The sequence below is a fragment of the Eurosta solidaginis genome, chromosome 1, assembly GCF_040869045.1.
Source record: "Eurosta solidaginis isolate ZX-2024a chromosome 1, ASM4086904v1, whole genome shotgun sequence".
Taxonomy (NCBI): Eukaryota; Metazoa; Arthropoda; class Insecta; order Diptera; family Tephritidae; genus Eurosta; species Eurosta solidaginis.
Window position 1 is genome coordinate 255,646,962 of NC_090319.1, and position 27,360 is coordinate 255,674,321.

Consider the following 27,360-nt stretch of genomic DNA (forward strand, 5'->3'; position numbering starts at 1 on the left):
GAAATTATGTCTATGAGTGGTGTACTGTTTGGTGCTAAATGTCAACATGCAAAAATATATTTGTTGTTCTAAGTAATTTTGACTCACATGAAGAAAATATGCTGCTCGACTGTAATTTGTAGAATTCTGCTAAGATTAATGCATATAATGATTAATGGAAATCGATTAGAAAAACTTCCCGCATGGTGATTTTTTGTTAAACTATTTTCGTGGACTTCAACTCGGGAAACATGGACTATTTGGATTAAAAAACTCTTTATAAAAATCTGTACAAAGCTCAGCTCTTGATATCAGATTAAAAACGAAATAAAGCTTCAGTGTTTTTAAGGTACTTCGATATCATCTTAGTTCACCAAGAACTTATATGAACATTTCAAAAATATTTTCCCAGTAACAAAACTAATATAGGTAGTTTAGCACTGAAAATTCAAAAATCCAAAGGACGCTTCCAAAATTCCAATTGAAAATTTCAAATTCCAATTGACGATTTCGAAAATCCTACTGACTATTCTAAATTCCAATTAAAGCTTTATTAAATTAATTTGGACATGGTGTAGGTGAGAGTACTAATACTGTATAGTTAAACCTCAAAGGTACTCAGCGAATGGTTTGGGAAGTGTTTTCGATGTTTGCCGGATATACATTCGACATGTTTCGGTACCACCCCGACGATCTTCGGAACGATTTAACATGATCACATTGAACCTTCTAGGCCATCCCGCCCCCATCTCCTACTTCCATGAGGTTTCGGAGTCGCTAGAGCCTCGATTGGTAAATATGTGTATGATACATTCATATTTCTAATAAGATTCCCCACGGAAAGGTGAGTGGAACACTTTGGTTACGGAAGTTGTGAAGCTATAAAGCTTTGTATTGCGCTTATCAACCCCTTGAATACTGCATCATTTGGTCAATTGTCTTTGCCACGGTAATTTTAATTTTACAATATTGTGCCTAAGTTTATTTCAGAAGAAGTAGAAAAGGCTAAAATACATTCTGGAGTGAACTAATCTACAATAAGTCCTCAAAAGCTAATCAACGCGATTACATATGTTCCATCCCTAGGAACTAGATTATTATCTGTCAGTTTTTCACGCTTCACTTTTATTTTGTGCTGTCTTTATGAATATTTTTATGAATAAAATGATATTTAGGAGGTCGCAACGCGATAGAAAAGTATTTGCCGGAAAATTTCATTATAATCCTCTCAATTTACTCTAGTGCAATATCCTTGTACAAAGAGACTGGGAGATATTATGAAAAGAAAATTGGCGCCTGGAAATATGCAAATTTTTTTTATTATTTTTGTTTTGACCTTTTGTTTCCTACATATATTACATTAATGACAAGATTTGCATACCAGGCGAAAATTTCTCCCTTCTCTTTGGCTTGGGTCTGACATTATGTGTTGGAAGGGGGAGAATTTTTAAAAATAATATTCACATTAAGACGCGATTTTCGTCGGGATTTTGTGTCCGGATTTAGTCTTGTCGGGATTATTAATAGGTTGGATTTGGTTGTGTCGGGTTTATAATTGGATGGAAGTTGGTCCTGTCTGGATAATATTTTTTGGGATTATAAGTTAGTTCTTCTTCATAATTTATATAAGTTGGGTTAATGACGGTGTGTGAAGAGGTAAGCGCACAACGATAAAGTTTTTGAGGTGCTAGACCGATTTGAAAACGCCTCCAAAGTTTTGAAGGAAACAAAATTCTTGTGAGCAATATATCGTCGACGCCGCCGCAAAAACTGCTAACTCCACTTTTCAATCAAAACTAATGTTAGAAGTGCTGATATTATTCGATTTTTTCCATTCTACTTTAAAATTTTGTTTGATGAAACCAGCAGCTTTTAACGCGGCGTTGACAATACGCTATTTCATCTCTGACATTTTTCCAAGTGAACCAATTTCGTTCAAAGCTTTTCCATACCCTCAGCTTTTTCCCCCTCAAATATTCTTTTTGAAAAAGGAATTCAATGGCTTCTTCGAGCGAAGTTTGCCTCAAATATGAATCTCGACTTTCATTGCAACCATAAAATTACTAATTGACCTATTAAAAATTTTTCATTTTCCTTTATCCATTTATTTTGTTTGGAATGTTGGTATTATTTTTGTGTATGCTCCCTTTACGACTAAAGACTACAATAACGGCCATTACAATTTTGTTTTGTTTGGTGTGGCGGCACGTGGATGTAACTACTTGCGTTAGCTTAATTCACGAATGCCCTAATCAAAAACTTTCAAATTTCAAAAAATTATTTATTTTTACATTCAATACATAAAGAAATTGCTTTTTAAAAGTGGCATAACTCCATTGTTTTTGGTTCTAATTCTTTCAAATTTTTACTAAGGGTGGATTTGCATATATGTGTTTTACCAAAATCTGTGAAAAACGCAGTTTCGAGGAATCTGTTGGTGAGGGCCTTTGTGAATTAAGCTAACGATGCATAGAATGCTTTTATATGATAACGCTTTGTAGAAACTGCCAATTAAATAGTTGGGGCAGTAAATTCAAGAAGGAATTCAAGTAATACGTTTTATTATTTTCTTTATTTATGTTGATTTGAAAACGTTTCAAAAGTGTCGAAAAATATTTAGACATTCTCATCTAATCTAAGCGAAAAAAAAATAATTCTGTTAGAAAAATTACTGATATTTGATTAATTTATATGTATACATGACTAAGTGTAACAAAATTATCAGTAAAAAACGGTTATTTGAGGACAATAAGTACAGCTTTGCTACAATATAAGAGATAAGGAATGAGTTTCAAGTAAACAATGAAGAGCTACTACTTAGCTCAATAGCATTTACTACTGCATTGGCTTAATTTTCAAAATAAAGGCAACATCAAATTTGATCATACTTCTAGATCTACAAACTTGTTTGTATATTTCGTGATACTGGTACCTTTCTAAAGACCGTTTTCTTAAATATTTCGTCAATAAAACTTTTGGAAGTTTATTATTATCAGCATAGGCTCAGTAAGTTTTATAGAAACAATGTGAGTTTAAATCTCTCAAAGATGAGAAAAAGCAAGGTTAAATAAGAATTTTCTAACAAAAGGAAATTTATTATATGATTAAGTTGGGCCAAATATTTCCTTAGCTATTTAATATGAATTTGGAGCTTTTATCTTATCAATTAGCTCTCGAAAATTGAGAGAATTTTATAACTTTTCATTAAAAGCTCCAAATTCATATTAAAAGGAAATTTACTTTAATAACCCCCCTCAGATCCAAACGTATTGTAAATCAACCGATGTAAGGGAGTACCTATTTGCAACTTTTTTATTTACCTCGGCCCTCACGTGCCTGAAATATGTCGGTGTGTCGAATGTAAAGGCTTATTTCCCTCCATAAATGGCACTTTATTCTTGAATTATTTTGGGCTCCCAAAGCCATTCGACTTATAGTTTCGAGACCCAATTGGAAACACCAAAGGATTTAAAAAGCTTCCGCTGTGTCCTACCAAAGATATGGAGAGGTAAGTGCCTACAATAATACCTTATGGTCTGGAGGATTCTCGATTTGCAAAAAGGAAGGACAGTGTATGAGAAAGTTTTAGGCTTATTTAAGAGTTGGGGAATGCCATACAATTTACAAAAACCGTTAGCTAGGTTTCCCTATGTTAGCCTTCTCACCGCTGGCATCACTGAAATTAAATCCCCATATGACAATATTAATATGAACTTTATGTATGTATTTGATTATTAGCAATCAACAATTACATAAATGGGGTTTGCCCTTCACATATAGGTACTTAAGTACCCACATATTAATGTCTCGTATAAGAATACTTATAAATTCGTTGATGTTCGTAACTCTTGACGTTTAATTATGAAATTCCTACTCTCTACTCCAATCAAACCCTGTGCTGATTCAACCAATTAATTACAAATGTTTGGAGAATGTCGTTCTGTGAATAATAAAATTGCAACACTAATACAAATGTTCTAGTAAATGAATAACAAATAATCATACTGCGTGCATGGATGACCAATTAAGGTGAAAAAAAAGACACGTCATGAAGGGATCCTTCTTAGTAATGCATTTGGTTGAGCTTCAATGGAAATCACATTAAATTTAATAAAAAATAAACATTTCATAAAACCTGCACACAATTCCTTAAACATAAAGCAACACATACATAGGCATTGTTTAACTTGAGAAAGGCTGTTGAATTCTTAATCAAACTTTTTAAACTCCTCCATGGCTCATTGCTTGTTCCAGAAAAAATATTATTTAAGTTGCACATGAGCTAGGAATTCGATGAAACAATTTCTGTACGACTCTCTTGCTTCTGTGCAGCGACACAAAAAAGCATAGTTTTTCTAACAATGTTTAAATGAAGAGTGATAAATGAATCACACTTGTATCGTTACGCGCAAAAAGCGATGGAAATATAAATCAAAATGTGAAATAGCATACACTACCCAGCCAGCATTTTTTGAAAATTTTGATCAAAAAATATTCAAATATTATACCCCAAGATGATTTAAAAGCATTTTCTGTTCGAAAATTAATGTATCGTCGGGAGAAAAATGTACCCTAAATGTGATTATTCTTAAAGAATCATTTATGATTCATATTTCAATCGTTTTGGTTGAGATTTTTATATCATTTTTGAATGCGATTAACATGCATTTATTCTTCATATCTCATTCAAAGATGCTACATAATAATGTTATTTCATCAGGGGAAGGAAGCATGCGGAAGAGAACTATTTGAACCACGGGTAACTCGCAAACCAACTTGACCGATATACACTTGCTACTACAAAATCAGCTATTATCGTTAACATCTTAAAAAACGATACGATATGGGATGTCGAAGCTGTATCCATGTATGTCAAAATAGTTTCACTTAGCTCAGTTCAAATAGTTCACAACCACGGTATTGTCAAACCATTATGTATTTTCTGGTAAGCCGAAGGTGGAGAAATGGTTGGGGAAATTTACATTATTTCGTGTCTTGAAGAATATATTTTGTATAAATAAGTAAGTAAGTAAGATTTATCGGCCTATTGATAAAGTATTCAAGGTTCGAAACTAGCTCAAGGCCAGAACAATATTTTTTTTTGTAATGATTATTGTTTTTTTTATTTTGTTTTTGGAATAGTAAGTAGAAAATTGTTCAAGCAACCTGCCATAGCTGCGCAGATAGATTCACTTCGAAGGGTGCTAAACCTTCATCATCAGTACGCTTTAGGCACGCTACGCTAACCATTTAGCTATACAGCGGTGGTTTGTTCTACTGACAAATTGCTACTTCTATTCCTTCTTACCAACTATGTTTATTCAGCGTTGCGCCACCTGTTGCAAGACACTGATAATGTTGGATTTCTTTATTGTCCATTACTTTGTTTGACATTTCCCAAGTGCTCATCGTTTATTAACAATTGTTTTTGTTTTATCGGCCTATTGATAAAGTATTCAAGTTTCGAAACGAGCTCAAGGCCAGAACAATAATTTTTCAATTATAGAAAAATTAAAAAACAATAATCATTACAAAAAAAAAATTATTGTTCTGGCCTTGACCTCGTTTCGAACCTTGACTACTTTTGTATAAATAATAAAATTTTTATATATTTTTTCAGAACTTCGTGATTGAACAAGTGTGAGTATGTGAGAAAATGAGATTTGCAATTAAAAGTAAAACTTTAACAAGTATAAAATTCATTTTGCAGCCAACAAATATAGTCAGAAAAGATTCAGAAAACTCAATTAAAAATGATTATAAATTTTTGATCCACATTGCGGGCATTTTCTATTAGCAATATAGGAGTATTACATATATGCCTAAAGTAAACATATTTGATTCAAATATGATTCCAAAATGTGATTGAAAAACTATATTCAGTTTTTGGTCATCAAAAGGTAAGAATATTTGATTATTCCTTTTGTTGATTTTTATAAAATATTAAAATTCAATCACCAAAGGACTTCAAAAACGATTCCAAAAAGTGGTCGAAAAATTCTTTCCAGTTTTTGATCATCAAAAGTATTCATATTTGATCATTTATTTTGTTCAACTGTAAAATAACTCATTATTTAGTCAGAAAGGGTAATCAAATTGTATTGATATGTATGGAAATTCAAAAATTAATCACCTAAATGCTGAGTGGGTACTTATCGATACTTTGTAAGCAACGAAATATATTTATTTGAATGTAAAAAAATGTAGTTTTACTATGATTATTGGTTGGTTATCAGTCGTGTCAGCGAGGGCAACTAATGACGCAAGTTATAAGCGCCAGCGCTAATGACTGCGCTAGTAATAGATATTGAATCGGCTGTACCAAAAAATAAGCAAAACAATTATTTCCGATGTTATAAAAGCTAATATATACCCAACAATAAATGTTATTAGATGTAGCTAAAGTTACTTTTGACCTCTTTTTTATGAAATCAGCACTTCTTTTTTGTGTTAGCGTGCTCTATGAAGGCAATGGTTGGCTTTTTCACTATCAGCAAAGGTAAAAGTTTTGATTCAAGTTTTGTTTTATGTTAAATGGTTCCATAAGCTGGCTTTTGAAAACTGATTTATTGCACTAAGCAACATAAATTTTGGGGGCGCCATAGCTTCTACTCAGAATGAAAGACCCAGACCCTAATAGTAAAACCTCGAAATCGTTTTACATTCTTTGGTAAAATTTTGTATGCAGTGGTCATTTTAGATTTGAAATATTATGCCTTATTGATTGAAGAATAAGCGAAATAAGGGCTGCTACATTAAAGTGTTCTAGAAAATTATTTGCTGGAAAAATTTCGCTAAAGGTGTACTTCGAGAAAATATTTGAACAAAATCGTGAAAGATCACAGTGAATAGAAACAAAATTTAAAGTTCAATATGGGAATGTTAAAAAATATGCTGTATGTTTCAAGGCTCAAAATTCCCTTTTTTATGCTCCCTGACTTTTCAAATATTCTTACAAGGGTTTAGTCCGGGAGCAGCCTAAGACGTTCACACATGCCCTAATCTACAGTAAATCCGCAATAGATAATCTAGGCATTCACATATGTCTCATTTCACGTTTCTCTTTTATTTTGTACTCCCAAATTCGAGATGGCACCCTAGAGATAGTTCATTTTATATAAAAAGTCGGCATTTCTAAAATTTGTTTATAACTATCGATTATCGAAGAGAAAAATTTATATGGTAAACCTAGTTATTGAATTAACGATTAGAAGTTAAGCACGAAAATGAAGACAATCTCGTTATACATAATAAACTCGGTCAAATAAAATTTTCAGCGCATAATTTTCTAGAACATTTTAACTAGGGCCCTTGTTCACAATCGACTAGTTGAGTAGAATTGCATACTGGCGGTTTCATAAACTCAATTTTCTGTCATTATAAATTAGAATTAAATAATTTCGTATATACGATAAATTCAAAATAAGTTTTCGAAAACATAGCTGGGTGTGGAATTTATTTTCTAATTCCGATGATATCAAAGAACTAAAATGGAAAATATGTTAGATGCAGATGGCCTACAATACCCCCATAATGTCCTTACGAATTGCACGATTCAGTGCAAAATTAAAAAGACATAGTCAAATAGTCGTATCAGTCAATAGCTGTAACCAACAACTAGTCGATTAGTGATAGTAGATTGCTTTACTAAACAACTTTTGCTAATCGACTTATCGTTTATTCGAATAGTCGATATCAACCTCGTAGCGATCTCCGAAATATCGTTTTATTCGTGCTGTCCACAAAAGGAGTCAAAAGTAAACTCTCAGGATAACATTAGAGCAATAAAATGTTTCCTAAAAATATTCCTGGTGGAGTTCTAAAATTAACTTTAGCAAAATGTTGCAAACTTAAAAAAGACTATGTCAATGGCATTTGACCAAAGAATGCAAAACGATTTTTAGGCTAAAATTATGTGGGATTAGGACCATGTACTCTCCAAATTGGTTACACTATCATCAATTCCGTATTGGTAAACAAAATCAGGTCTTTAAAACAGATAAAATAAAAAAAATTTTCAATTGCATTAGTTTGGGACTACATGATACCCGACTGCACTCAGCTTAGAAATATGAGGGAGTAGTCTTTACAAAATCATCGCACAATTATTTGTAGGGTACTTATTTCCATTTACATCTGTCATAAACACGTACATATGTATGCTTGTACGTTGTAACTCAAATTATTTTATTACAACTGCAACAATTTCATCAAGTGACGGAAGTTTTTTTCGCGTTGCGTAAAATATGTTTGTAAATTACTCTGTTGTTTTCGTAACCGTGTGTGAAGGTGAATGAATACACATCAACAATATAAACAACTTAAAATTAGTGCTAGTGAGAGAGTTATTACAACATCTATTACCCTACAAGAACACTGACTATCATATGACTATCATCTGATTGTCAGCAATGTCAACCTAACGATCAGCGCCTCATACAAACTTTCTATCACAAACTTAAGGGGGCTTGCGCAAATGTGATGTAAACAACTGTGTACGTGTGAGTTTTTGTCTCCTTCTTATACACCAACATGGCCTACTGATTAAGTATATAGCCGTACTGCTCACTCCCATTCCTTTTCCTGGATCAGTGCTGACACTCTAACTATCAAAAAGTGTCATAAATGATAGTTTACTGTAGATATCAGGTTTGACTGTTATACTATCATAAATGACCATTGTTATATTACGCCAAAAATGAAACAATGCTTTTTGCTTTTTATTTACTTTATTTCATTACGTTTTTAATTTTGTACGTGATAAAAGCATACGTGTTTCTTATTTGTTTAAAATAAATAGTTTTATAAGAATTCGAGTTCAAAATGTTCAATTTAAATTCAGAAAATAACAAAACAACAGAAGAGCGCTTTCCTCATGCGGAAACACATTTAAAAATGAAACACCACTAACCACTATTATTTTTCGCGTATCAATTTTTTGAGTGCGCCCCATACATTCCGCCAACTTTTGGTATTTTTTAATATTATTTTCAATTTTTTTTCTTTTAGCATGGAGCTTTGAAATGCTCTCTTTTTCATTTTTTAAACTTATTTTTGATATGCTTTTCGTCGGTTGAAAATGGCGGAATTTAAAAAATAACAAACCAACCGTGATAATCATTTGATTTTCATATGACAGTCAGTAGTGACAACATGATTAAATCGGATAATCTGTTCTCGCATACATAAAATTCCGTTGAGAATTTTGTATCTGTCTCACATGCATTATGGTATCTGCTGTATGTTCTTTTGTTCTGTACCAGGTGTCCGAAGCCTTCCCAGTTTCAGTCCTTTTTCATGATTATAGGCTGTCGTTGGGAACATGCGGACATGCGTGAGCGAACAAAGGAACATACATAAATTTGAGTATCAATGTTTACGTCATCGCAGGATCAGCATTGTCAATTACAAGTGTGAGTGTTTAGTAAAACTATCAGCGTTTCTTGTAGGGTAGGTGTCCCGCTAAAAGAGCATACGCAGTGAGAACCACACGTCGTATGAACAACAAATGGAATGCAGTCAGGATTGCTGAGCGAGCAAAACCGTTTAGTGTGTGACTATGGTCGCATTTGGCTTGCATGTGACACGTGCTTAATGCAATTAATACAACAGTATTCTAAACTGATGCACATAAAATCATGTAAACAAATGTTTGCAAAGAGAACAAGAGAAATGCGGAAAGCTTATATAAATAAAATGTTTATTTTAAAATTGAGTTATTATTGGTTAATTTGGGTTCGTTTGGTTTGAGCTCAAAAAAAAAAAATAAAAATGTTACTCGTTAAATGAAAGCTATTTGCCCGCTTGCCGCCAGCACACGTCGTATTGTTGCTGCTTATTTGTCACAAAAGTGGCACTTACAGATTTTTATTATCAATATAATTTGCATAAGTACATTTGTACATACATATTGTATGCAAATATACATAGTCACTTAGTGTTGTATTGTATCAGGAAATTATATTTTTGTTTCCTAACCATGCACAAATAGTTTTTAAAAGTGTGTGTGTGTGGGCACTTAGGTTAGGTTAGGTTGAACTGGCCGGTCCACGAGGGCCTCACATAGACTGATTGAGTCCGTAGTGTTACCAGAAGTTTGTTTTAACGACCAAACTGAAAAAACCCTATCAAAAACCAGGACCTATGTTATAAAATAACTCCGTCCTCTTGGCAAATACTAGAAGCCACTGCTCCTAGATCTTACAGCTGTGTCACTCCTAATAGCTGGAGTCTTAGCCTGGCAAGTGCAGGGCACATCGATCGTTTTCTCCTCCAACCCGCACTTCCTATATCTGCTATCACTGACCAAGCCTAATTTAATGGCATGTGACGCCAGAAGGCAGTGTCCAATCAGAATACCCGTCATGAGTCTACAGTCCTCTCTTTTTAATGACAGAAGCAACTTTGTTAGTCTAAGAGTGTAAGACCTACACATAATCTTCGACACTTTACAGCCCCGCGCTTGAACCCACGCCTTTCCTGCTTGGTCGATCATGTGCACCTCTCGCCTTCGCTTAATCTCGCCCAGTCTAATTGGGACGTCTACGGAGCAAGTTTCAAGGGATGCGTCTTCTTTAGCTAGTTCATCCGCTTTTTCGTTCCCATCTATTCCCATATGCCCTGGGACCCAATATAAATGTATGCTTCTCCCTGTCCCGATTCTCTCCAGAGACTGCTTACACTCTAACACGCATTTAGATGCTGTGCTATGCCATTTGCACACCCTTGCGCCAACCGTCCACCTCTTTGTGGCCTTAAGATTTCCCTCGGAGCGCAGATAGGGAATCAGGTAGTCTGTTCGTCTTCTGATTGATGACGCTATACTACTATGGCCATATGGTCGGCGCTGAAGCTGCCCCCAGGCACCGAGCCTGGTTGCAGTTGTTAATGCTATGTTCTTTACTACCAGGTCTACAGGTGGAATGTGCAGAATGGCATACAGTGCAGCCGTGGGGGTTGTTTTCAGGGCTCCCTTTCCCTCACTAGGGTAGGTACCTTTTCGTACGTGTGAGGGCTTATCCGAACACCATAGCGCCCGACTATGAGGCGGAGCTGTTTAGGAATGACATCTACGCCGTTTCGCCTCATAGGAGGGCGGCGGGATGTCGGTGACCAAGAATTGCCAACACCCTAATCCAGGGTGTTATGCGGATAGTGCCTATTGGACGATTTGCAGCCAGGGGATAAATTCGGCTGTATTCGAACGGAGCCTTCCCGATACCGGGCCACCTCGGGAAGTATTGATGGCCTTACCAGCGCTGCTGTGGCTGATAGTTCTTTCCCCGTATATAATACTGGACGGCTGAGCCCGCCTTGTCTGGCAGGTGGTCGTACGACCAAGATGAACGACTCATTACCTAATTGTAATAAGGACGATGATAAGTGGAGGACTGAGTCGCAAGCCAAGGACGACAAATAAGCATTAAGCGATGCGTCGGCCTCGGCGAGCGAGAGTAGTGCTGATTCAATGAACTCCGTGTTGGAGAAGCACATAAATGAAAACGGAGTAAAAGAGTGGAGAAGGGTACGGAGCAGAAGAAGTAAAAGAGCTCTCTCGCAGTACCGTGCAGCACTAAGAATTGTACAACGCTTGGGAGCAGTGGTGGACCCAACAGAAGTGGAGATCGAGGGCTTGGAATTGGACCATGCGGCGGTAGAAGTACGTCGAAGGCAGTTCAAAAGGTTTGCTGCTAGAAACCCTCGGTTCTGCAACCGGTACGAGGAGGAAGAAGCGTCGAATGGCAGAATGAAGGGGCAACGTTCGGCGGAGGCGACAAGCCTGCTGTCAAGAGACAGAAAGGACCCAGTCCCAGAGCCGCGAGGCAGGGCAGTCGCATAGACAAGACAAGTAGGTCCAAAGCTGTAAGACAGATGGGCCCCAATAGCGAGGTAGCAACTACCTCGAAAGTTCCAACTACGGAGGTAGGAGATAAGCCAAAGGGAGATAATGCTAAGACTCCGGCTTTCTCGGATGTGGTAAAGGGAGTTAACGCTAAGACTCCGGCCTTCTCGGAGGTGATGTGATGTGGCAAAGCAGTCACTGGCTGTGCCGCTGGTTGATCGTTAGCAGTCCTTTCGGACAGATGACTACTGAAATGTGGAGATCTGTAGAAAGGCAGCTTATTATCTTAATGCTTAAGATGATGCGGGAACAACCAAGTAAGCGCCATCCAACCTTTGATTCGGGGGATGGTATAATGGTGTGAAGATGATAGCGTGCGACAATATCGCGAGCTTGCGGTAGCTGGAGGAAGTGGTTCCAAACCTCCAAAGGCAAGGCACGAACGCGGTTTGAGGTGGTGGATAAAGCGCAAATCCCCACGGTACCAAAAGTTAAGGTATGGATACCATGCGTGATGAAGTCGGAGGATACATTGCGACTTCTGCAGAATCAGAATCCGAACATACCGACACAGGATTGGAAGGTACTTACTGTATCTCGGCCTACGGAGGAAGGTCAGTTCTACATCTTCCAAACAAAGAAGCAGGCGGAAGATATATTGTACACGCAGCTTGGCAAAATGTCCTTTGGCACAGGAAAAATGTACATGCGACTCAGGAAAAGAAGTCCCGAGCATAAAAATACTAACACGCTAGGTGTGGGCGAAGTCGAAAAGGACCTCAAAAGTCTGAGAGAAAAAATGACACCTCCACCTGCCGACGTCACCACGAAGGTGTTAGAAGAGGACAAACCGCCAAATGGGGCAGTTACGAGAGGCTAAAGGGGCCTCGAATACTCTAAACCAAAAGGGCAAGGGGAGGACGACGACGTTACGACGAAGGTGCTGGAGGGGGACAAACAGCCCAGTGGTGCTGCGAGTCCTACAGATAAACCTCCAATACAGTAAAGTGGCGTCGAGCGAACTCCTCCTAACCCTTGATGACGGTTCGATTGACGTGGCGCTGAGCCGTGGCCGTCATCGGGAGGAAAGGTTTCTGGACTTAGCGCGCGTAGGTTTGGCGTTTACTACGCGCAAACGGAAGAATGGGTGCGAACTGTAGTAATGATGTGGGCGCTTAGTTGATGTACAAACAAATTTACAAACGATTAATTTTAGTTTTGATTATTGCAACTATTATTTGAAACTTTTTCGCTGCATTTCTATGTATCTTTTTTTTCAATTTTCACATGAGAAGCTATCTATACACGTGCATCTGTAGTTATAATTTTATGGCAGTAACTAAGTAAATTCTGGAAGCGCCTAGAAGATGCAACGAGGAAATCACAGAGTATTTAATAATCTCAAATGAACTCACCATAAATAGCTGGTGTGGAACAACTTCTCATCAATGGAGATCGATTTCCTACTGGTGGCGCCGTGGAGGACCAATCCTCATTGCAGTCTTCTGATGGCATAGCCTCTGGTGCGGATGCTGCGCCGTGTGTATCGCAAACTGTGGGCCGTTTATAATCTGCAAAGTAGTGAAATAATTACTGTAATATAAAACAAGTAAGGAAGGTTAAGTTCGGGTGTAACCGAACATTACATACTCAGTTGAGAGCTATGGTGACAACACAAGGGAAAATAACCATGTAGGAAAATGAACCGAGGGAAACCCTGGAATGTGTTTATATGACATGTGTATCAAATGAAATGTATTAAAGAGTATTTTATGAGGGAGTGGGCCATAGTTCTATAGGTGGACGCCATTTAGGGATATAGCCATAAAGGTGGATCAGGGTTGACTCTAGAATGCGTTTGTACGATATGGGTATCAAATGAAAGGTGTTAATGAGTATTCTAAAAGGGAGTAATCATTAGTTCCATAGGTGGACGCCGTTTCGAGATATCGCCATAAAGGTGGACCAGGGGTGACCCTAGAATTTGTTTGTACAATATGGGTATCAAACGAATGGTGTTAATGAGTATTTTAAAAGGGAGTGGGCCTTAGTTCTATAGGTGGATGCCGTTTCGAAATATCGCCATAAAGGTGGACCAGGGGTGACTCTAGAATGTGTTTGTACGATATGGGTATCAAATTAAAGGTTTTATGAGGGTTTTAAAAGGGAGTGGTGGTTGTTGTATAGGTGGTCGCCTTTTCGAGATATCGCCATAAAGGTGGACCAGGGGTGACTCTAGAATGCGTTTGTACGATATGGGTATCAAATGAAAGGTGTTAATGAGTATTCTAAAAGGGAGTAATCATTAGTTCCATAGGTGGACGCCGTTTCGAGATATCGCCATAAAGGTGGACCAGGGGTGACCCTAGAATTTGTTTGTACAATATGGGTATCAAAAGAAAGGTGTTAATGAGTATTTTAAAAGGGAGTAATCCTTAGTTCATTAGGTGGACGCCGTTTCGAGATATCGCCATAAAGGTGGGCCAGCGGTGACTATAGAATTCGTTTGTGCAATATGGGTATCAAACGAAAGGAGTTAATGAGTATTTTAAAAGGGAGTGGGCCTTAGTTATATAGGTGGACGCCTTTTCGAGGTATCGCAATAAAGGTGGACCAGGGGTGACTCTAGACTTTGTTTAAATGATATGGGTATCAAATGAAAGGTGCTAATGAGTATTTTTAAAAGGGAGTGGGCCTCCGTTCTATAGGTGTTCGCCTTTTCGAGATATCGGCATAAAGTTGGACCAGGGGTGACTTTAGAATATGTTTGTACGATATGGGTATCAAATGAAAGGTGTTAATGAGTATTTTAAAAGGGCGTGGGGCTTAGTTCTATAGGTGGACGCCTTTTCGAGATATCGCCATAAAGGTGGACCAGGGGTGACTCTAGAATGAGTTTGTACGATATGCGTATAAAATTAAAGGTATTAATGAGAGTTTTAAAAGGGAGTGGTGGTAGTTGTATATGTGAAGGCGTTTTCCAGATATCGACCAAAATGTGGACCAGGGTGACCCAGAACATCATCTGTTGGATACTGCTAATTTATTTATATATGTAATATCTGCCAAGATTTTAAGGGTTTTTTATTTCGCCCTGCAGAACTTTTTAATTTTTTCTACTTAATATGGTAGGTGTTACAACCATTTTATAAAGTTTTTTCTAAAGTTATATTTCGCGTCAATAAAACAATCCAATCACCTTACCATGTTTCATCCTTTTTTTCGTATTTGGTATAGAATTATGGCATTTTTTCATTTTTCATAATTTTCGATATCGAAAAAGTGGGCGTGATCATAGTCGGATTTCGTTCATTTTTCATGCCAAGATAAAGTGACTTCAAGTAAGCACGTGAACTAAGTTCATTAAAGATGTGTCGATTTTTGCTCAAGTTATCGTGTTAACGGCTATGCGGAAGGACAGACGAACGACCGTGTATAAAAACTGGGCGTGGCATCAACCGATTTCGCCCATTTTCACAGAAAACATTTAACGTCATAAAATCTATGCCCCCACCAAATTGCAAAGGTATTAGTTAATTGTTGTTCGACTTATGGCGTTAAAAGTATCCTAGACAAATTAAATGAAAAAGGGCGGACCCACGCCCATTTTGAAATTTTCTTTTATTTTTGTATTTTGTTGCACCATATCATTACTGGAGGTGAATGTTGACATAATTTACTTATATACTGTAAAGATATTAAATTTTTTGTTAAAATTTTACTTTAAAAAAAAATTTTTTTTAAAAGTGGGCGTGGTCCTTCTCCGATTTTGCTAATTTTTATTAAGCGTACATATAGTAATAGGAGTAACGTTCCTGCCAAATTTCATCATGATATCTTCAACGACTGCCAAATTACAGCTTGCAAAAGTTTTAAACTACCTTCTTTTAAAAGTGGGCGGTGCCACGCCCATTGTCCAAAATTTTACTAATTTTTTATTCTGCGTCATAAGTTCAACCCATCTACCAAGTTTCGTCGCTTTATCTGTCTTTTGTAATGAATTATCGCACTTTTTCGGTTTTTCGAAATTTTCGATATCGAAAAAGTGGGCGTGGTTATAGTCCGATATCGTTCATTTTAAATAGCGATCTGAGATGAGTGCTCAGGAACCTACATACCAAATTTCATCAAGATACCTCAAAATTTACTCAAGTTATCGTGTTAACGGACGGGCGGACGGACCGCCATGGCTCAATCAAATTTTTTTTCGATCCTGATTATTTTGATATATGGAAGCCTATATATATCTCGATTCCTTTATATATGTACAACCAACCGTTATCCAATCAAACTTAGTATACTCTGTGAGCTCTGCTCAACTGAGTATAAAAAAGTATGGAGGTTTAAAGGAATTAAAAAAAACAAAATCACAAAAATCTATCCCTCTTATATAATAAAGCTGCAGAATGACGATTCAATGCCCCAGCGGGTTAGGGGATCAGAATATACCCGCGGTAGGTATGCCTGTCGTAAGAGGCGACTAAAATACCAGATTCAAGGGGTTGTGTAACGCAACCCTTCAGGTTGCCAGCGCAATATATAGCTTCTCCGGACCCAATTGTCAACCTCACCTATCCGCGGCGAATCCTGTTTCACTAACAGACGAGGCTCTGGCGACCACAAGCTCCTCATGGAACTTGATGGTGGGGAGGGGGGAATGGCCTGAAGGTTTAATGTGGCCACATAATCGTTCCCGAGATGGTCGGGCTAGCACCTTAATGGTGCTGTGGTATCGGAGCGTACCGGATCTTTATCCGGCAAAGGACCATCACATCGATAACACTCCCCAAAGCCTTCGGGGAGCAACCTTATCGCTACAACAACAACAAAAACAACATGCCGATTCAATGTAATAACTCCGCACAGAAAGCTCCGATTAGAAAACGTTTTTTTTTTTTTGCACTTTAAAGATAAGAAAGTTAATTTTGATAGAATATAATAGAATTTCTTATATGTGGAGGCACGGAAATTTTGAAGAAAAAAGTGGTCCAAAATTCGTATCCTCACAGCAGTAAATCAAAAACGTTCACTCGACTGTAGTATTTCTTCCTTGCAATTAAACTCTGAAATTTTATTTCCTTCTAATATAAACCAAAATTGTTTAAAAAATTACATTTTTCCAAAAACCTCATTGGTGTGTGTGTCCGCTGTGAAACATCACTGTTTACTTAGACCCAATGGTGGGAAAAGTCAGCTCGTGAATGCATGCTCACTTATGTGCGTACATATCGACGTCCCAAATTTTTTAGATAGGAAGCGGGAGAAAGGGGTAATAGAATAAATCCTCTTAAAAGTCATGTAGGTAAACCAAAGTAACGGCATTACAACGTATGCCGGGTTCGTAGTTAATCTGTTTATTTGTGAACCGGCATAAACACAAGCAATAATATCGGCTTTTAAATCCAGCGAAGAATCACTCTCGGCAATATATGCTACTTTGGACTAGGTAGGCAATTGAAAAGTAAAGTCCTCTCTTGGCAAACGAAAATCATGCTCTACAAGTCTTTTATCGTATCGTCTTGCTATATGTTGCAGAAGCATGGACCATGACAGCATCAGATGAAGCGGCTCTAGGAGTGTTCGGGAGAAAGGCTAGGCCATGTTATGCGAGTGAAAGATTACGCTCCGGCTAAGAAAATATTTTTATCGAAACCCGCCTCTGGAAGTAGGGGATAGTGCGGCCCCCACTCCGCTGGAAAGATCAGGTGGAAAACGATTTAAACTCCCTTTGTGTGACCAATTGACAGAGCGAAGTAGCGACTGGCGCGCCTTGTTGGACGGCCATAACCGTTTAAACGGTTAAGCGCCCATTAAGTAAGTAAGTAATCCAAGTTACTTAGACAAAGTCTCTTCTTTATTGTATTTGAAATCATGAAAACTACTAAAGACTTTACAACGCATATAACACTCTCGTGAATTGCCTAATTGTCAAACAGTTATATATTTTTAAGTTTTAAAATGTTTTTAAAAAATGCAAACTAATAAGGAGAAAGTGGTAATTACTAATAAAAAGATTAGCGGTTTCAAAAACTTAGATTTTTTAGGTTTTTTTTTCTGATTAATATTATTTTCTGATGGCCCTTCTTAAGTATGTATTTAATTACGACATACAATTCATGTAGTGTTCACGAGAGTTGTATTTTAAAAGATCTTGCGGAAAAAGAAAATAATGAGCTTTGTTCCAATAATAAGCACAAACTAAATATTGATATATCAGCGAACGTATAAAAGACAACGAGTTTCGTCTACAATACACCGGCGGTATCAAACCCCTTAAAAGCAATTTCGTATAACGTTTGCGATGTGAGAATGAGTTTAGTCTCCAAACACCTCTCAATTTGAGATGGTATAAAGTACAAAATAAATTGCAGATATACCTTTACCATAGACATAAAAACATATATGAGAATATTGTCTTGTTAAGTGGCATAAGTCCAGTTTTGCGAAAAAAGAATTAATTACCCCTGAATATTGTTTTTACTAAATGTGGACTTATACTACTTTAAAAAATTGCGACTTATGTATACATATACATGCATACATAAATACTAATGTAAATTTATATATACTTTATATACATAAATGAAACAGAGACACAGTTTGATATCAAAACAAGTCAACTAAACATGACAACTCAAATTGAGTCGCTTACGCCAGAGCGATTAATTCGTAAAATATTTTATTTGATTCAGTGTGACGGCATGACGTCAGCATACATTTTTTCAGCTGTTCATTCTTTTATTTGCTTTGATGTATAAAATAAGAGATTAAATTAAGAAAAACAGTAATCATGAATGTATGTAAACAGTTTGAATTGAAGGTAAGTAATGTATGTATGGAAATGTATTTGCAATATTTATAAATCGTTATATACGTACTTAGATTCACATACATACATATGTATGCATATTTTTATTAACATACATATGTAGTACCTTCCTTTGAGAAGACCATTTTTCATCAATAATAATTGAATGTTACCTTCTCCCGTCCAATTAATTACCTATAGATTATTGACGCCCAAAAAATATTTTTAGGAAGTTATTTTAATAAAAAGTTCTAAACTTAATTACCCGGATTCGAAGAACTTAATTGAGGGCTTTACATCAGTGACATCGTTATTTACGTTTAAAGCAATACGTGAGAAATAAATAATAAAGAAATAAAGTAGTTTCAAACAAAGCACCCTAATGTACCTACATAAACTAGTGCACACGTGCAAAAATTTCAGATTTGATCACAATGCGATTGTGTCCAGAAGCAAATATGTAAATACATTTATTGCGCACCTAGAGTTTTTAATATTAGGATACAGTGACACTTTAGGCAAATAATTTTATTAAAAGCTGACTTTTTTAACAAAATTAAAAACGAATTTAAACTTTGCAGGAAATTTTGGAACTAAAAGTTTGTTAGGCCCACTTGCAGAACGGCAAGTTAACTATTTAACTCAAAGTTAACCTGAGGGTTTAAACTCATACATATATTTTTGACAAATTTTTAAAATTAACTGAGAGCTAAAAAAAAATAGCTTGACTTTCTCCAAGTGAGCCTTAGCACCGGTTTTGGACTCCTGTGTGTGATTCCATAAAGTTCTTCTCAATGACTAAAGATTGCAATTGGAATAACAGCTCATATATTGAGTCATTAATAAGAGCTTCTTATATAACGATAGCTTAACAATTTTATCTTATCAAAACTACATAAATATCTAAACGCATATATATATGTCACCAATTTAATGACTAAATGACGTAAATGGTTGATAGTTCATTTTTCCAAAATTTACTTTGGTTTTTTTTTTTGAAGTTGAACTATTGGAAATTTATGTTTCAGCCACAATGCGCTAAAGGCTTAGAGAAAGACACAACAAATCAAGGTTTTGGATTCTCATCACAATTTAGTGCAAATCGTTTAAAATTTGATACTAATGTACATCTCGAATATGTATGATATCCTGAGTCGCTTATCACCATATTTGGGCTGCCTATGCGAAACCAACCTACGCAAGAATTTACTGGAAGGAAACCCTATCTCAGAATTTTGTTAAAGAACGTCCTATCTCAGAAACTTATTAAACGCAATGAGGATTTTTTCAATGGATTCAACAGACACTAAAGAAAAGTTAAATAATTTGTTTTAAAATAATACAAAATTTTCTTGTTCTTGCAATTAAAATGAGTGTTTGACTGAAATTGCACTTAAATTTAAATAATTCGCTTATCGAACTGGGCTGATAAATGCATAAATTTATACGTTTGGTAAACATATAGGATTGAATGAATAGGGGTTACACTAGCGCCCTATGAACCCCGTTATCAAAGTACACCATTCAACCCGTTTAAAAGAAGAATGCAGGTTACCAAGTCTCTTTGACCCAGCTTCGTTCTGGATACTGCAACAAGTTAAACTCTTAGCTTATCAAGCACGACTTACGTAATGTTTGTCCTGCATGTGATGTGTACCCACATGACCCCAACCTATCTTTTCAATTATAGTGTGGATCTTACGCCTCTAACAGCAACTTCCCAATAGTCCACCCCTGTTGAAACTGCTAGGTTTCTTGGAATTCCGTTCCCGGACTTTGATGACAATTGGTGAGTGGTCGCACCTATTGAATGGGGCGAAGCAATGTTAACACAACAGCAACATTAAATGAACAGCCATAAACCATACACGATTAATTCTAGTTTATTACTATTCGAATTTGTTATATAAAGAGCTTCCCGCTTTTACTGTATTAAGTAAATTGAATAAATGCCTTTGCTTCATATAAAAATTCTTTTTCCTTGCTCTTGCATATGATTTTCAGGTTCTTACATATGAATCGAATTTATATGTGAGGGCATATAGGAGTGCTACGAAACTTTTTTAACACGCTTTTATTAGCTTGGCCTGTATCTATGTAACGGAATTTTTGAGCTTAATTTTCACCGGTTTCTAGAAGTCTGATTAATTTAAAACTTTGCACACGTATCAAGGACCGCTGACAATGCATTAATGTGATGGTGTGGTGACATAAGGTCAACGGCCATAAGGTGAATTGGCCTTATTGCCACTTTGAATGGCCACAAGTTTGATTGAAACTTTGCACACATATCAAGGCTCGACGACAAACCATTAATGTGATAGTGTGGTCACATAAGGTCAACGGCCATAAGGTCAATTGGCCTTATTACCACTTTGAATGGCCATAAGTTTGATTGAAACTTTGCAGACGTGTCAAGGGTCGATGAAAATGCATTAATGTGATGGTGTGGTGACATAAGGTCAACGGCCATAAGGTCAATTGACCTTATTACCACTTTGAATGGCCATAAGTTTGATTGAAACTTCGCACACGTATCAAGGCGCGATGACAATGCAATAATGTGATGGTGGGGTGACATAAAGTTAACGGACATAAGGTCAATTGAAATTATGGCCACCCCAAATGACCATAGATTTGAAACCTTGCATATAATGCGAAAAACGAATTCCTTTATTAATGATAGAAATGGATGCATGGCACATCTACGAAAGAGCATACTGGAGCCCTTTTTAACACGCTTTTATTAGCTTGGCCTGTATCTATCTATGTATCTATGTATCCATGTATGTATGTAGCGGAATCTGGAGTGGAGCCGAGAGCCCCGGTAATGCAGAGCTCCGAACTCTGTTGCACCTTTTTAAGCATTTTAAGGTAGGTACTTTTAGCTAGTGCAGGACACCAGACCAAGGCACATAAAGAAGAATCGTGCGCACAATAGCTGTGAAAATCCAGTAGGTCACCTTAGGGGAGAATACCCAGGAGGTACCAATTGCCCTCTTGCAGGTGAACAGCTCTGCTGCTGCCTTCTTGGATCGCTCCACAATATGTTCACTCCATAATAGCTTCCTATCCAGAATGACTCCCAAATACTTGACTTGATCGCTAAACGCTAAGAACGTACCACCAATTCTTGGCGGTGTAAAATTTGGTACTTTGTACCTCCTCGTGAAGAGGACAAGCTCGGTTTTATCCGGGTTGACTTCGAAGCCTGTGGCGGGTTGTACTCCTGGAGCAGCTCCAGGATGTTAGCTGGGACCGTTGGCGTGACTGTAACCCAGGCTCTAGCCCTTGGTCTTGAGGGGATATCACTCCACTACCTTGAGGCGCGCGCCCAGATATACCACCCCTACCAGCGTGACGGCGGCCCTATAGAGGTTTACCGACCTAGCGTCGTCACAGGCAATTAGCTTGACATTGCCCTGGAACCACCCTGCATCGGTGTAAGATGGCGGTGGACCAGGGTTGTCTTTTTAACCTTAACGGCCACCGTAGCGAGCGCGGCTTCGATCCACTTCCACTGTTGTTTCGGGATCCTGCCATCTTCGCTGCTCTCGTCTATAATGCCAATGATCTGCCGATCTCCCTGCTTCTTGGCCTTTTCGGTGTCGTGGGGTTGGATTCATCCATGGACCGCTGGCGCTTCGAGGTTTCATCACTCTCGACTAAAACTTTTAAAATTACTTGAACTAAAAAATTAAAAATATATAATAGTTTAAAAAAACTAAAAAAACACGCTTTTATAGCAAACCTAACTAAAAAATAGAAAATAATTTTCAATTAAAAAGAGGTTATATAACAGTAGTAGAAGGTCAAACAATCGTTTTTAGTTAATCACCTCAAAATAAAATTATAATAAAATTTAAGTTATTAACAAAATAATTTAATTCACAGTAAAAAGCGTGGGGTGCTTGATATTGAATGTTACAATCATTCTATTGGCAACTATCTGAGAGGAAAGATATGAAATGTAGTCAAATGCACCCCACGCTTTTTACTCTGAATTAAATTATTCTGTAATAACTTAAATTTTATTATAATTCTATTTTGAGGTGATTAACTATAAACGATTGTTCGACCTTCTACTACTGTTATATAACCTCTTTTTAATTGAAAATTATTTTCTATTTTTAGTTCGGTTTGCTGTAAAAGCGTGTTTTTTTAGGTTTTTTTACACTATTATTTATTTATGTTCAAAGTGTAAATTTTGCAGGGCAAAACAAAAAACAAAAGTGTTATAAGTGTGTAAGGGTTGAGCAGGTATGGAATCGGAACATACGATCACGGATCGAAAACGGTTTTCACACAAGCGATAAAAATGAGGCTATTCAACTATTTAAAAAAGTAATAATATATGTATTATGGATTTAGTGTGTACGCGTTGTCCCTAGTTCACATATTTCATCAATCCAATACATCATTTCGGAGCTATGTTTATTTAAAAAACCGCATTCGATCACGGATCATATGCAACGCTTTGGCCCATCCCTGTACATGACTATGTACACTAGGGTGGGCCTTAATTATATGGAGTAAAAAAAAGTGTTTGGAATCGATCTGAATAGCGCAAAAAGGAATACATACAAAGTATTATGCGAATCTAAAAGATTTATAGGTTGCGCAAAGATCTTGAAATCTGAAATAGGACGAATTTTAATCGTTTCAAGTGTCCATGTTTCTTTATTTTAGAAACATTAACTCCTTTTCAAAGCAATTTTTATATCTTGCATTTTTGAAATGACTATAATCTTAGGAATCGGCCCATTAATAAAAACGTTACAGGCCAAGATATAGTACATATAAAAAGATTTTTTTCGTTCATTGTTTAGACGAAAATTACCACCACCCGTCACAAAAAAAAAACAAAAATTGTTTAAAAAAATACTATCTAAATTAAATTGAAATAAGCAAGAAAACCAATACAAGCAGGATAGACTAGTTGTTACGGCAACTGCAGTTTCGCCTTGTGATTCGCGGTTCGAATCTCGGTGAAACCTTTGATAAAATTACGAAATTGCCTGATGATGATTACGTGGCGGTTTTCGAAAGGGTACCATGGCAATATGCCAGTAACTGTTTCTTTCTTTTCAGTTTCTCTTAGAAAACATAATAATTGAATACTCAGTTATTATAAGCCGGTGTTAAGCTCATTAATTGTTAAATAATAAAGAAGTCGATAGCGTTTTCAAACTTTCACGTCATTAAATTCAAAGTGAATGGACTGCGTCCTCGAAAAATTTCTAATAAAAAGTTGAAAATTTTACGCATGATTGAAATCCTGGCACCTCTTCTATTTTTTAACTCTATTATTATTTGACAAATTTTTGCAATATTAGAAATGTTTGACGGCAAAATCTGTAGAGGTTTTGACAACTGATAAACCATTCCGTCAACATTAAATGCAGGGATGCACCTTAACGTTAAGCTAATCGTTTATCAAAAAATGTCCACCGTTTCCGTTGAAACACTTCGAAATTTTATCGATAAAGAAATTATCAAGATAAATTGTATCTCGTTTTTAACCGAAACGAAAAGCTTTCGTTAACGTTAAAAACGTTAACAGAAACGTGATACTTTATGTTTGAATTGTGATGGCAATGCTATAGCCATGGTGAAGCCGTAAGGTGGTAACATCGAGCGGACATACACACACATACTCCATATAATTTGTTTGTGTAATTCGTAGAAAACGAAACGAAATCATTTCGTTAATTTGACGTTCTTAACGTTAATAAACGAAACGAAATGACTTTGTTTCGTTTATTAACGTTAATTATCGTAACGAAATGATATCGGTTCGTTGGTTAAGCATGCCTGATTAAATGAATTAAGAGTGGATCAGAGAATATTTTACACATAAAAATTTTAGGTTTATTTCCATATATCTGGGGGTGAGGTCAAGAATCGTAACAGAACAAGGGCTACCCTAATGTACGCAGTATATGTTCATGCAAGCAAAAATTCGATGGAGACATAAGGATTCGGATAAACACTGCAACCGCAGCAGAAATTTAAGTGGTCGAGCTTAGCGATTCCAGCGGTTCATTTTTAATTCATGTATTTTAAATTTGATTTCATGAATTCTACAAGGTGTATACACGTATTTACGCACACTAACATATGGGCATAAGTACATGCATACATACATTCGTACATATGTAGGTGTGGTATATAGGGCAGCGTTGACAAATTGACGACGCCGTCGTCATTTTGACGATTTTCAACTAGAATGACGCTTGGACGATTTTGTAATGACAAATGACGATTTAAGCCTGCCTTCTATGTAAGATGTCTTTTAAAAATTCAACCACCAAGAAATTACATAAATATACTAAAATTTGAGATACAAGCTTTTTTTTTATCAATTTGTTTTTATGCCATTTCCAGCACTAAGTTTTATGACATTTGTGCTTATCTTTTATACGCTTATTGGCACTGTACAAGAATGATATTTGATGTATGTAGATACAAGCCGCGCAAGAAGAATTTGAGTGCGAAAGTGAAAGTGAAAGAATTAAAGCAAAATGGATAAATTTGTGAAGTTGCGCTATTAGAATTGCAGCCGAAAAAGATGCTACATCCACGTCAAACTCGCTGGCTATCTTTAGAGGCAGTAGTATACAAAGTATTAGAACTTTATGAGCCATTAAAAATATTTTTTAACTTCGCTGTAAATGTTGACAGAATAGACAGTGCAAAAACCATTCTTGATAACTTTGATGATATTAATGAAATTAATCTCTCCTTCCTGAAGTATATTCTTCAAAATATTAATAAAGTTAATAAAAGTTTCCAAAGTGAGGGGCTTCAAGTACATATGTATTCAGAAATAGAAAGACTTTATTTAAGTATATTGTATAATTTTGCAAAGCTGGAATGTATTACATTTGACAACATAGAAATTATAGATTATAACGTTTCAAATATATTGCAAAATGATCAGATTTAAAATTTCCGAGCAAGAAAAAGTCAGATTTAAACAAGATTGTATTATTTTTTATATTGAACTGTGTTATCAAATTAATAAACGTTTTGATTTTAACAATGTTGTTCTACAAATCTTAGGTTTCATGGGTCCAAAAGAAATTGATGAAAAAAAAAATTGATTCTTGCAACATTTTTCGCACAAAATCCATCAGAAAATTGTGCAGGACATTGATAGCGAGTATAGGGAATTAAAGTTTTTAGAATTTAAGACATATTTTGAAGAAATTTCTAAGGTTCCTCCAGAAGTGTTTTGGAAAACTGTTTCTACTATCAAAAGAGCTGACTCAACATACGCTTTTTCTAATTTATGTGCATTCGCTGCCGTTCTAATGTGCTTGCCACACTCATCAGGGAATTTAGAACTAATTTTTTGTAAAATAAATTCAAACAAAACAAAAATCAGAAACCGTCTGGAAACTGATACATTAAAAGGAATATTGCTAGCTCAATATTATTTAAAATTTCATAACTTTTCCTGTCATAATATTGAAACGCAAATACATATGCTCAAAAAAATGAACGCGAAAATGTATTACTAATAAACTAAAATGATTTAAGCTCAAAGAAAAAAAAAAAAACAATTGTTAAAATTACTGAAAACAAGTATCTTTTGTATGTAATAAAAAACTTATCTTGTAAGGCGTTTTTGTTATACATAAAATGAAACGAAATGAATTAAATACGATAAGAAATAACAATCAAAACAACCAAAGACAATTTTCAGAAAAGCGCTTTCAAAGTTAATATTGTTGAATGAAATCCGCCGATCTCACTTTGGTTTTCGCGAAACAATCGAATGTCCCCTGGTAATAACCCAACTTCGTCCTAACTCAACTTTGGTTGTTATTGGTTGTTGCCATAGATATGACGATTTTTGACGATTTTTTGGGCGGCGTCTGACGACTTGGAAAAATAATATATGGCAACGCTGATATAGGGTCTCACAAAACTCATAACAAATTTCAATTTTGGAGTTTCTGCAAAAAGAGCTGAGCAAGACAGCTGACGCTAAGCGTGATTACATCAGAGACAATATTAGTGTGAAGCAAGCTTCACAAAACCTCTAGTAGGCCACATTCACCACTTCCCACAGCAGAATTTGTTAACTACCACTGTCTGTATTTGTTATTTAATAATTATTTGTATACTTTCTATTCAGCTAATGTGTTCCGAATTTTGACTTTTACTCTCTAAAGCTCGAATCAGTGTATTTCTGTGCTTAAATTATGTTAAAAATTTTGTTAAAGTTTTTTTGGTGTGGTGGAAGTGACCTACTAGATTTTTTTCACGCTCCGCTGCTTTCCACTGTAGTTCGCGCATGCAACATCTTTATGTTCAAAAATTTTTTATTACATTGAACACGGCGGCTTAAAACCACAAAAAATCAAAACTTGACGACAACCGTAGCCAAGCATTGGCTACTTGATTACTTTTAGAGCGGCATATACTATATCAGACAACCTGTACTTTTGTTCCTAAAAAGTTCAAGTCATCAAAAGGGTCTCAGAAGCATATGAGTGTCAACAATTGTGTAATATTATGCTGCTAATAAGTTAATGTGAATATGTACATATTATATTTATGCATATATCTAGGCATATGGTGCTTAGCCATAACTTTATTTGTATGCAAAATAAAGCTTGTGCATCAATTTCGAACCGCTAAAATTGTTGCAGTGTTCGCAGACGTCAAAGGAAGACCGAAACGTGTTTAAAAAGCTACGATTTAGTGCTGCATTTTTACC

The 27,360-nt window shown here is 36.1% G+C and overlaps 1 protein-coding gene across 8 annotated transcripts in view; it reads right to left on the bottom strand.

Moving 5' to 3' along the window:
• puc (puckered) overlaps nucleotides 1–27,360 on the bottom strand; it is a 97,842-nt gene that overhangs the window by 63,221 nt on the left and 7,261 nt on the right. For 7 of the 8 annotated variants that reach the window (XM_067760425.1, XM_067760423.1, XM_067760424.1 and 4 more), the window contains one exon: nucleotides 13,237–13,392. The exons of the other annotated variant lie outside the window; for it this stretch is intronic. In XM_067760425.1, the coding sequence (XP_067616526.1) occupies nucleotides 13,237–13,336 (100 nt within the window). In that variant the 5' untranslated portion in view covers nucleotides 13,337–13,392. The remainder of the gene's footprint in view (nucleotides 1–13,236; nucleotides 13,393–27,360) is intronic. 8 annotated transcript variants of the gene reach the window in all.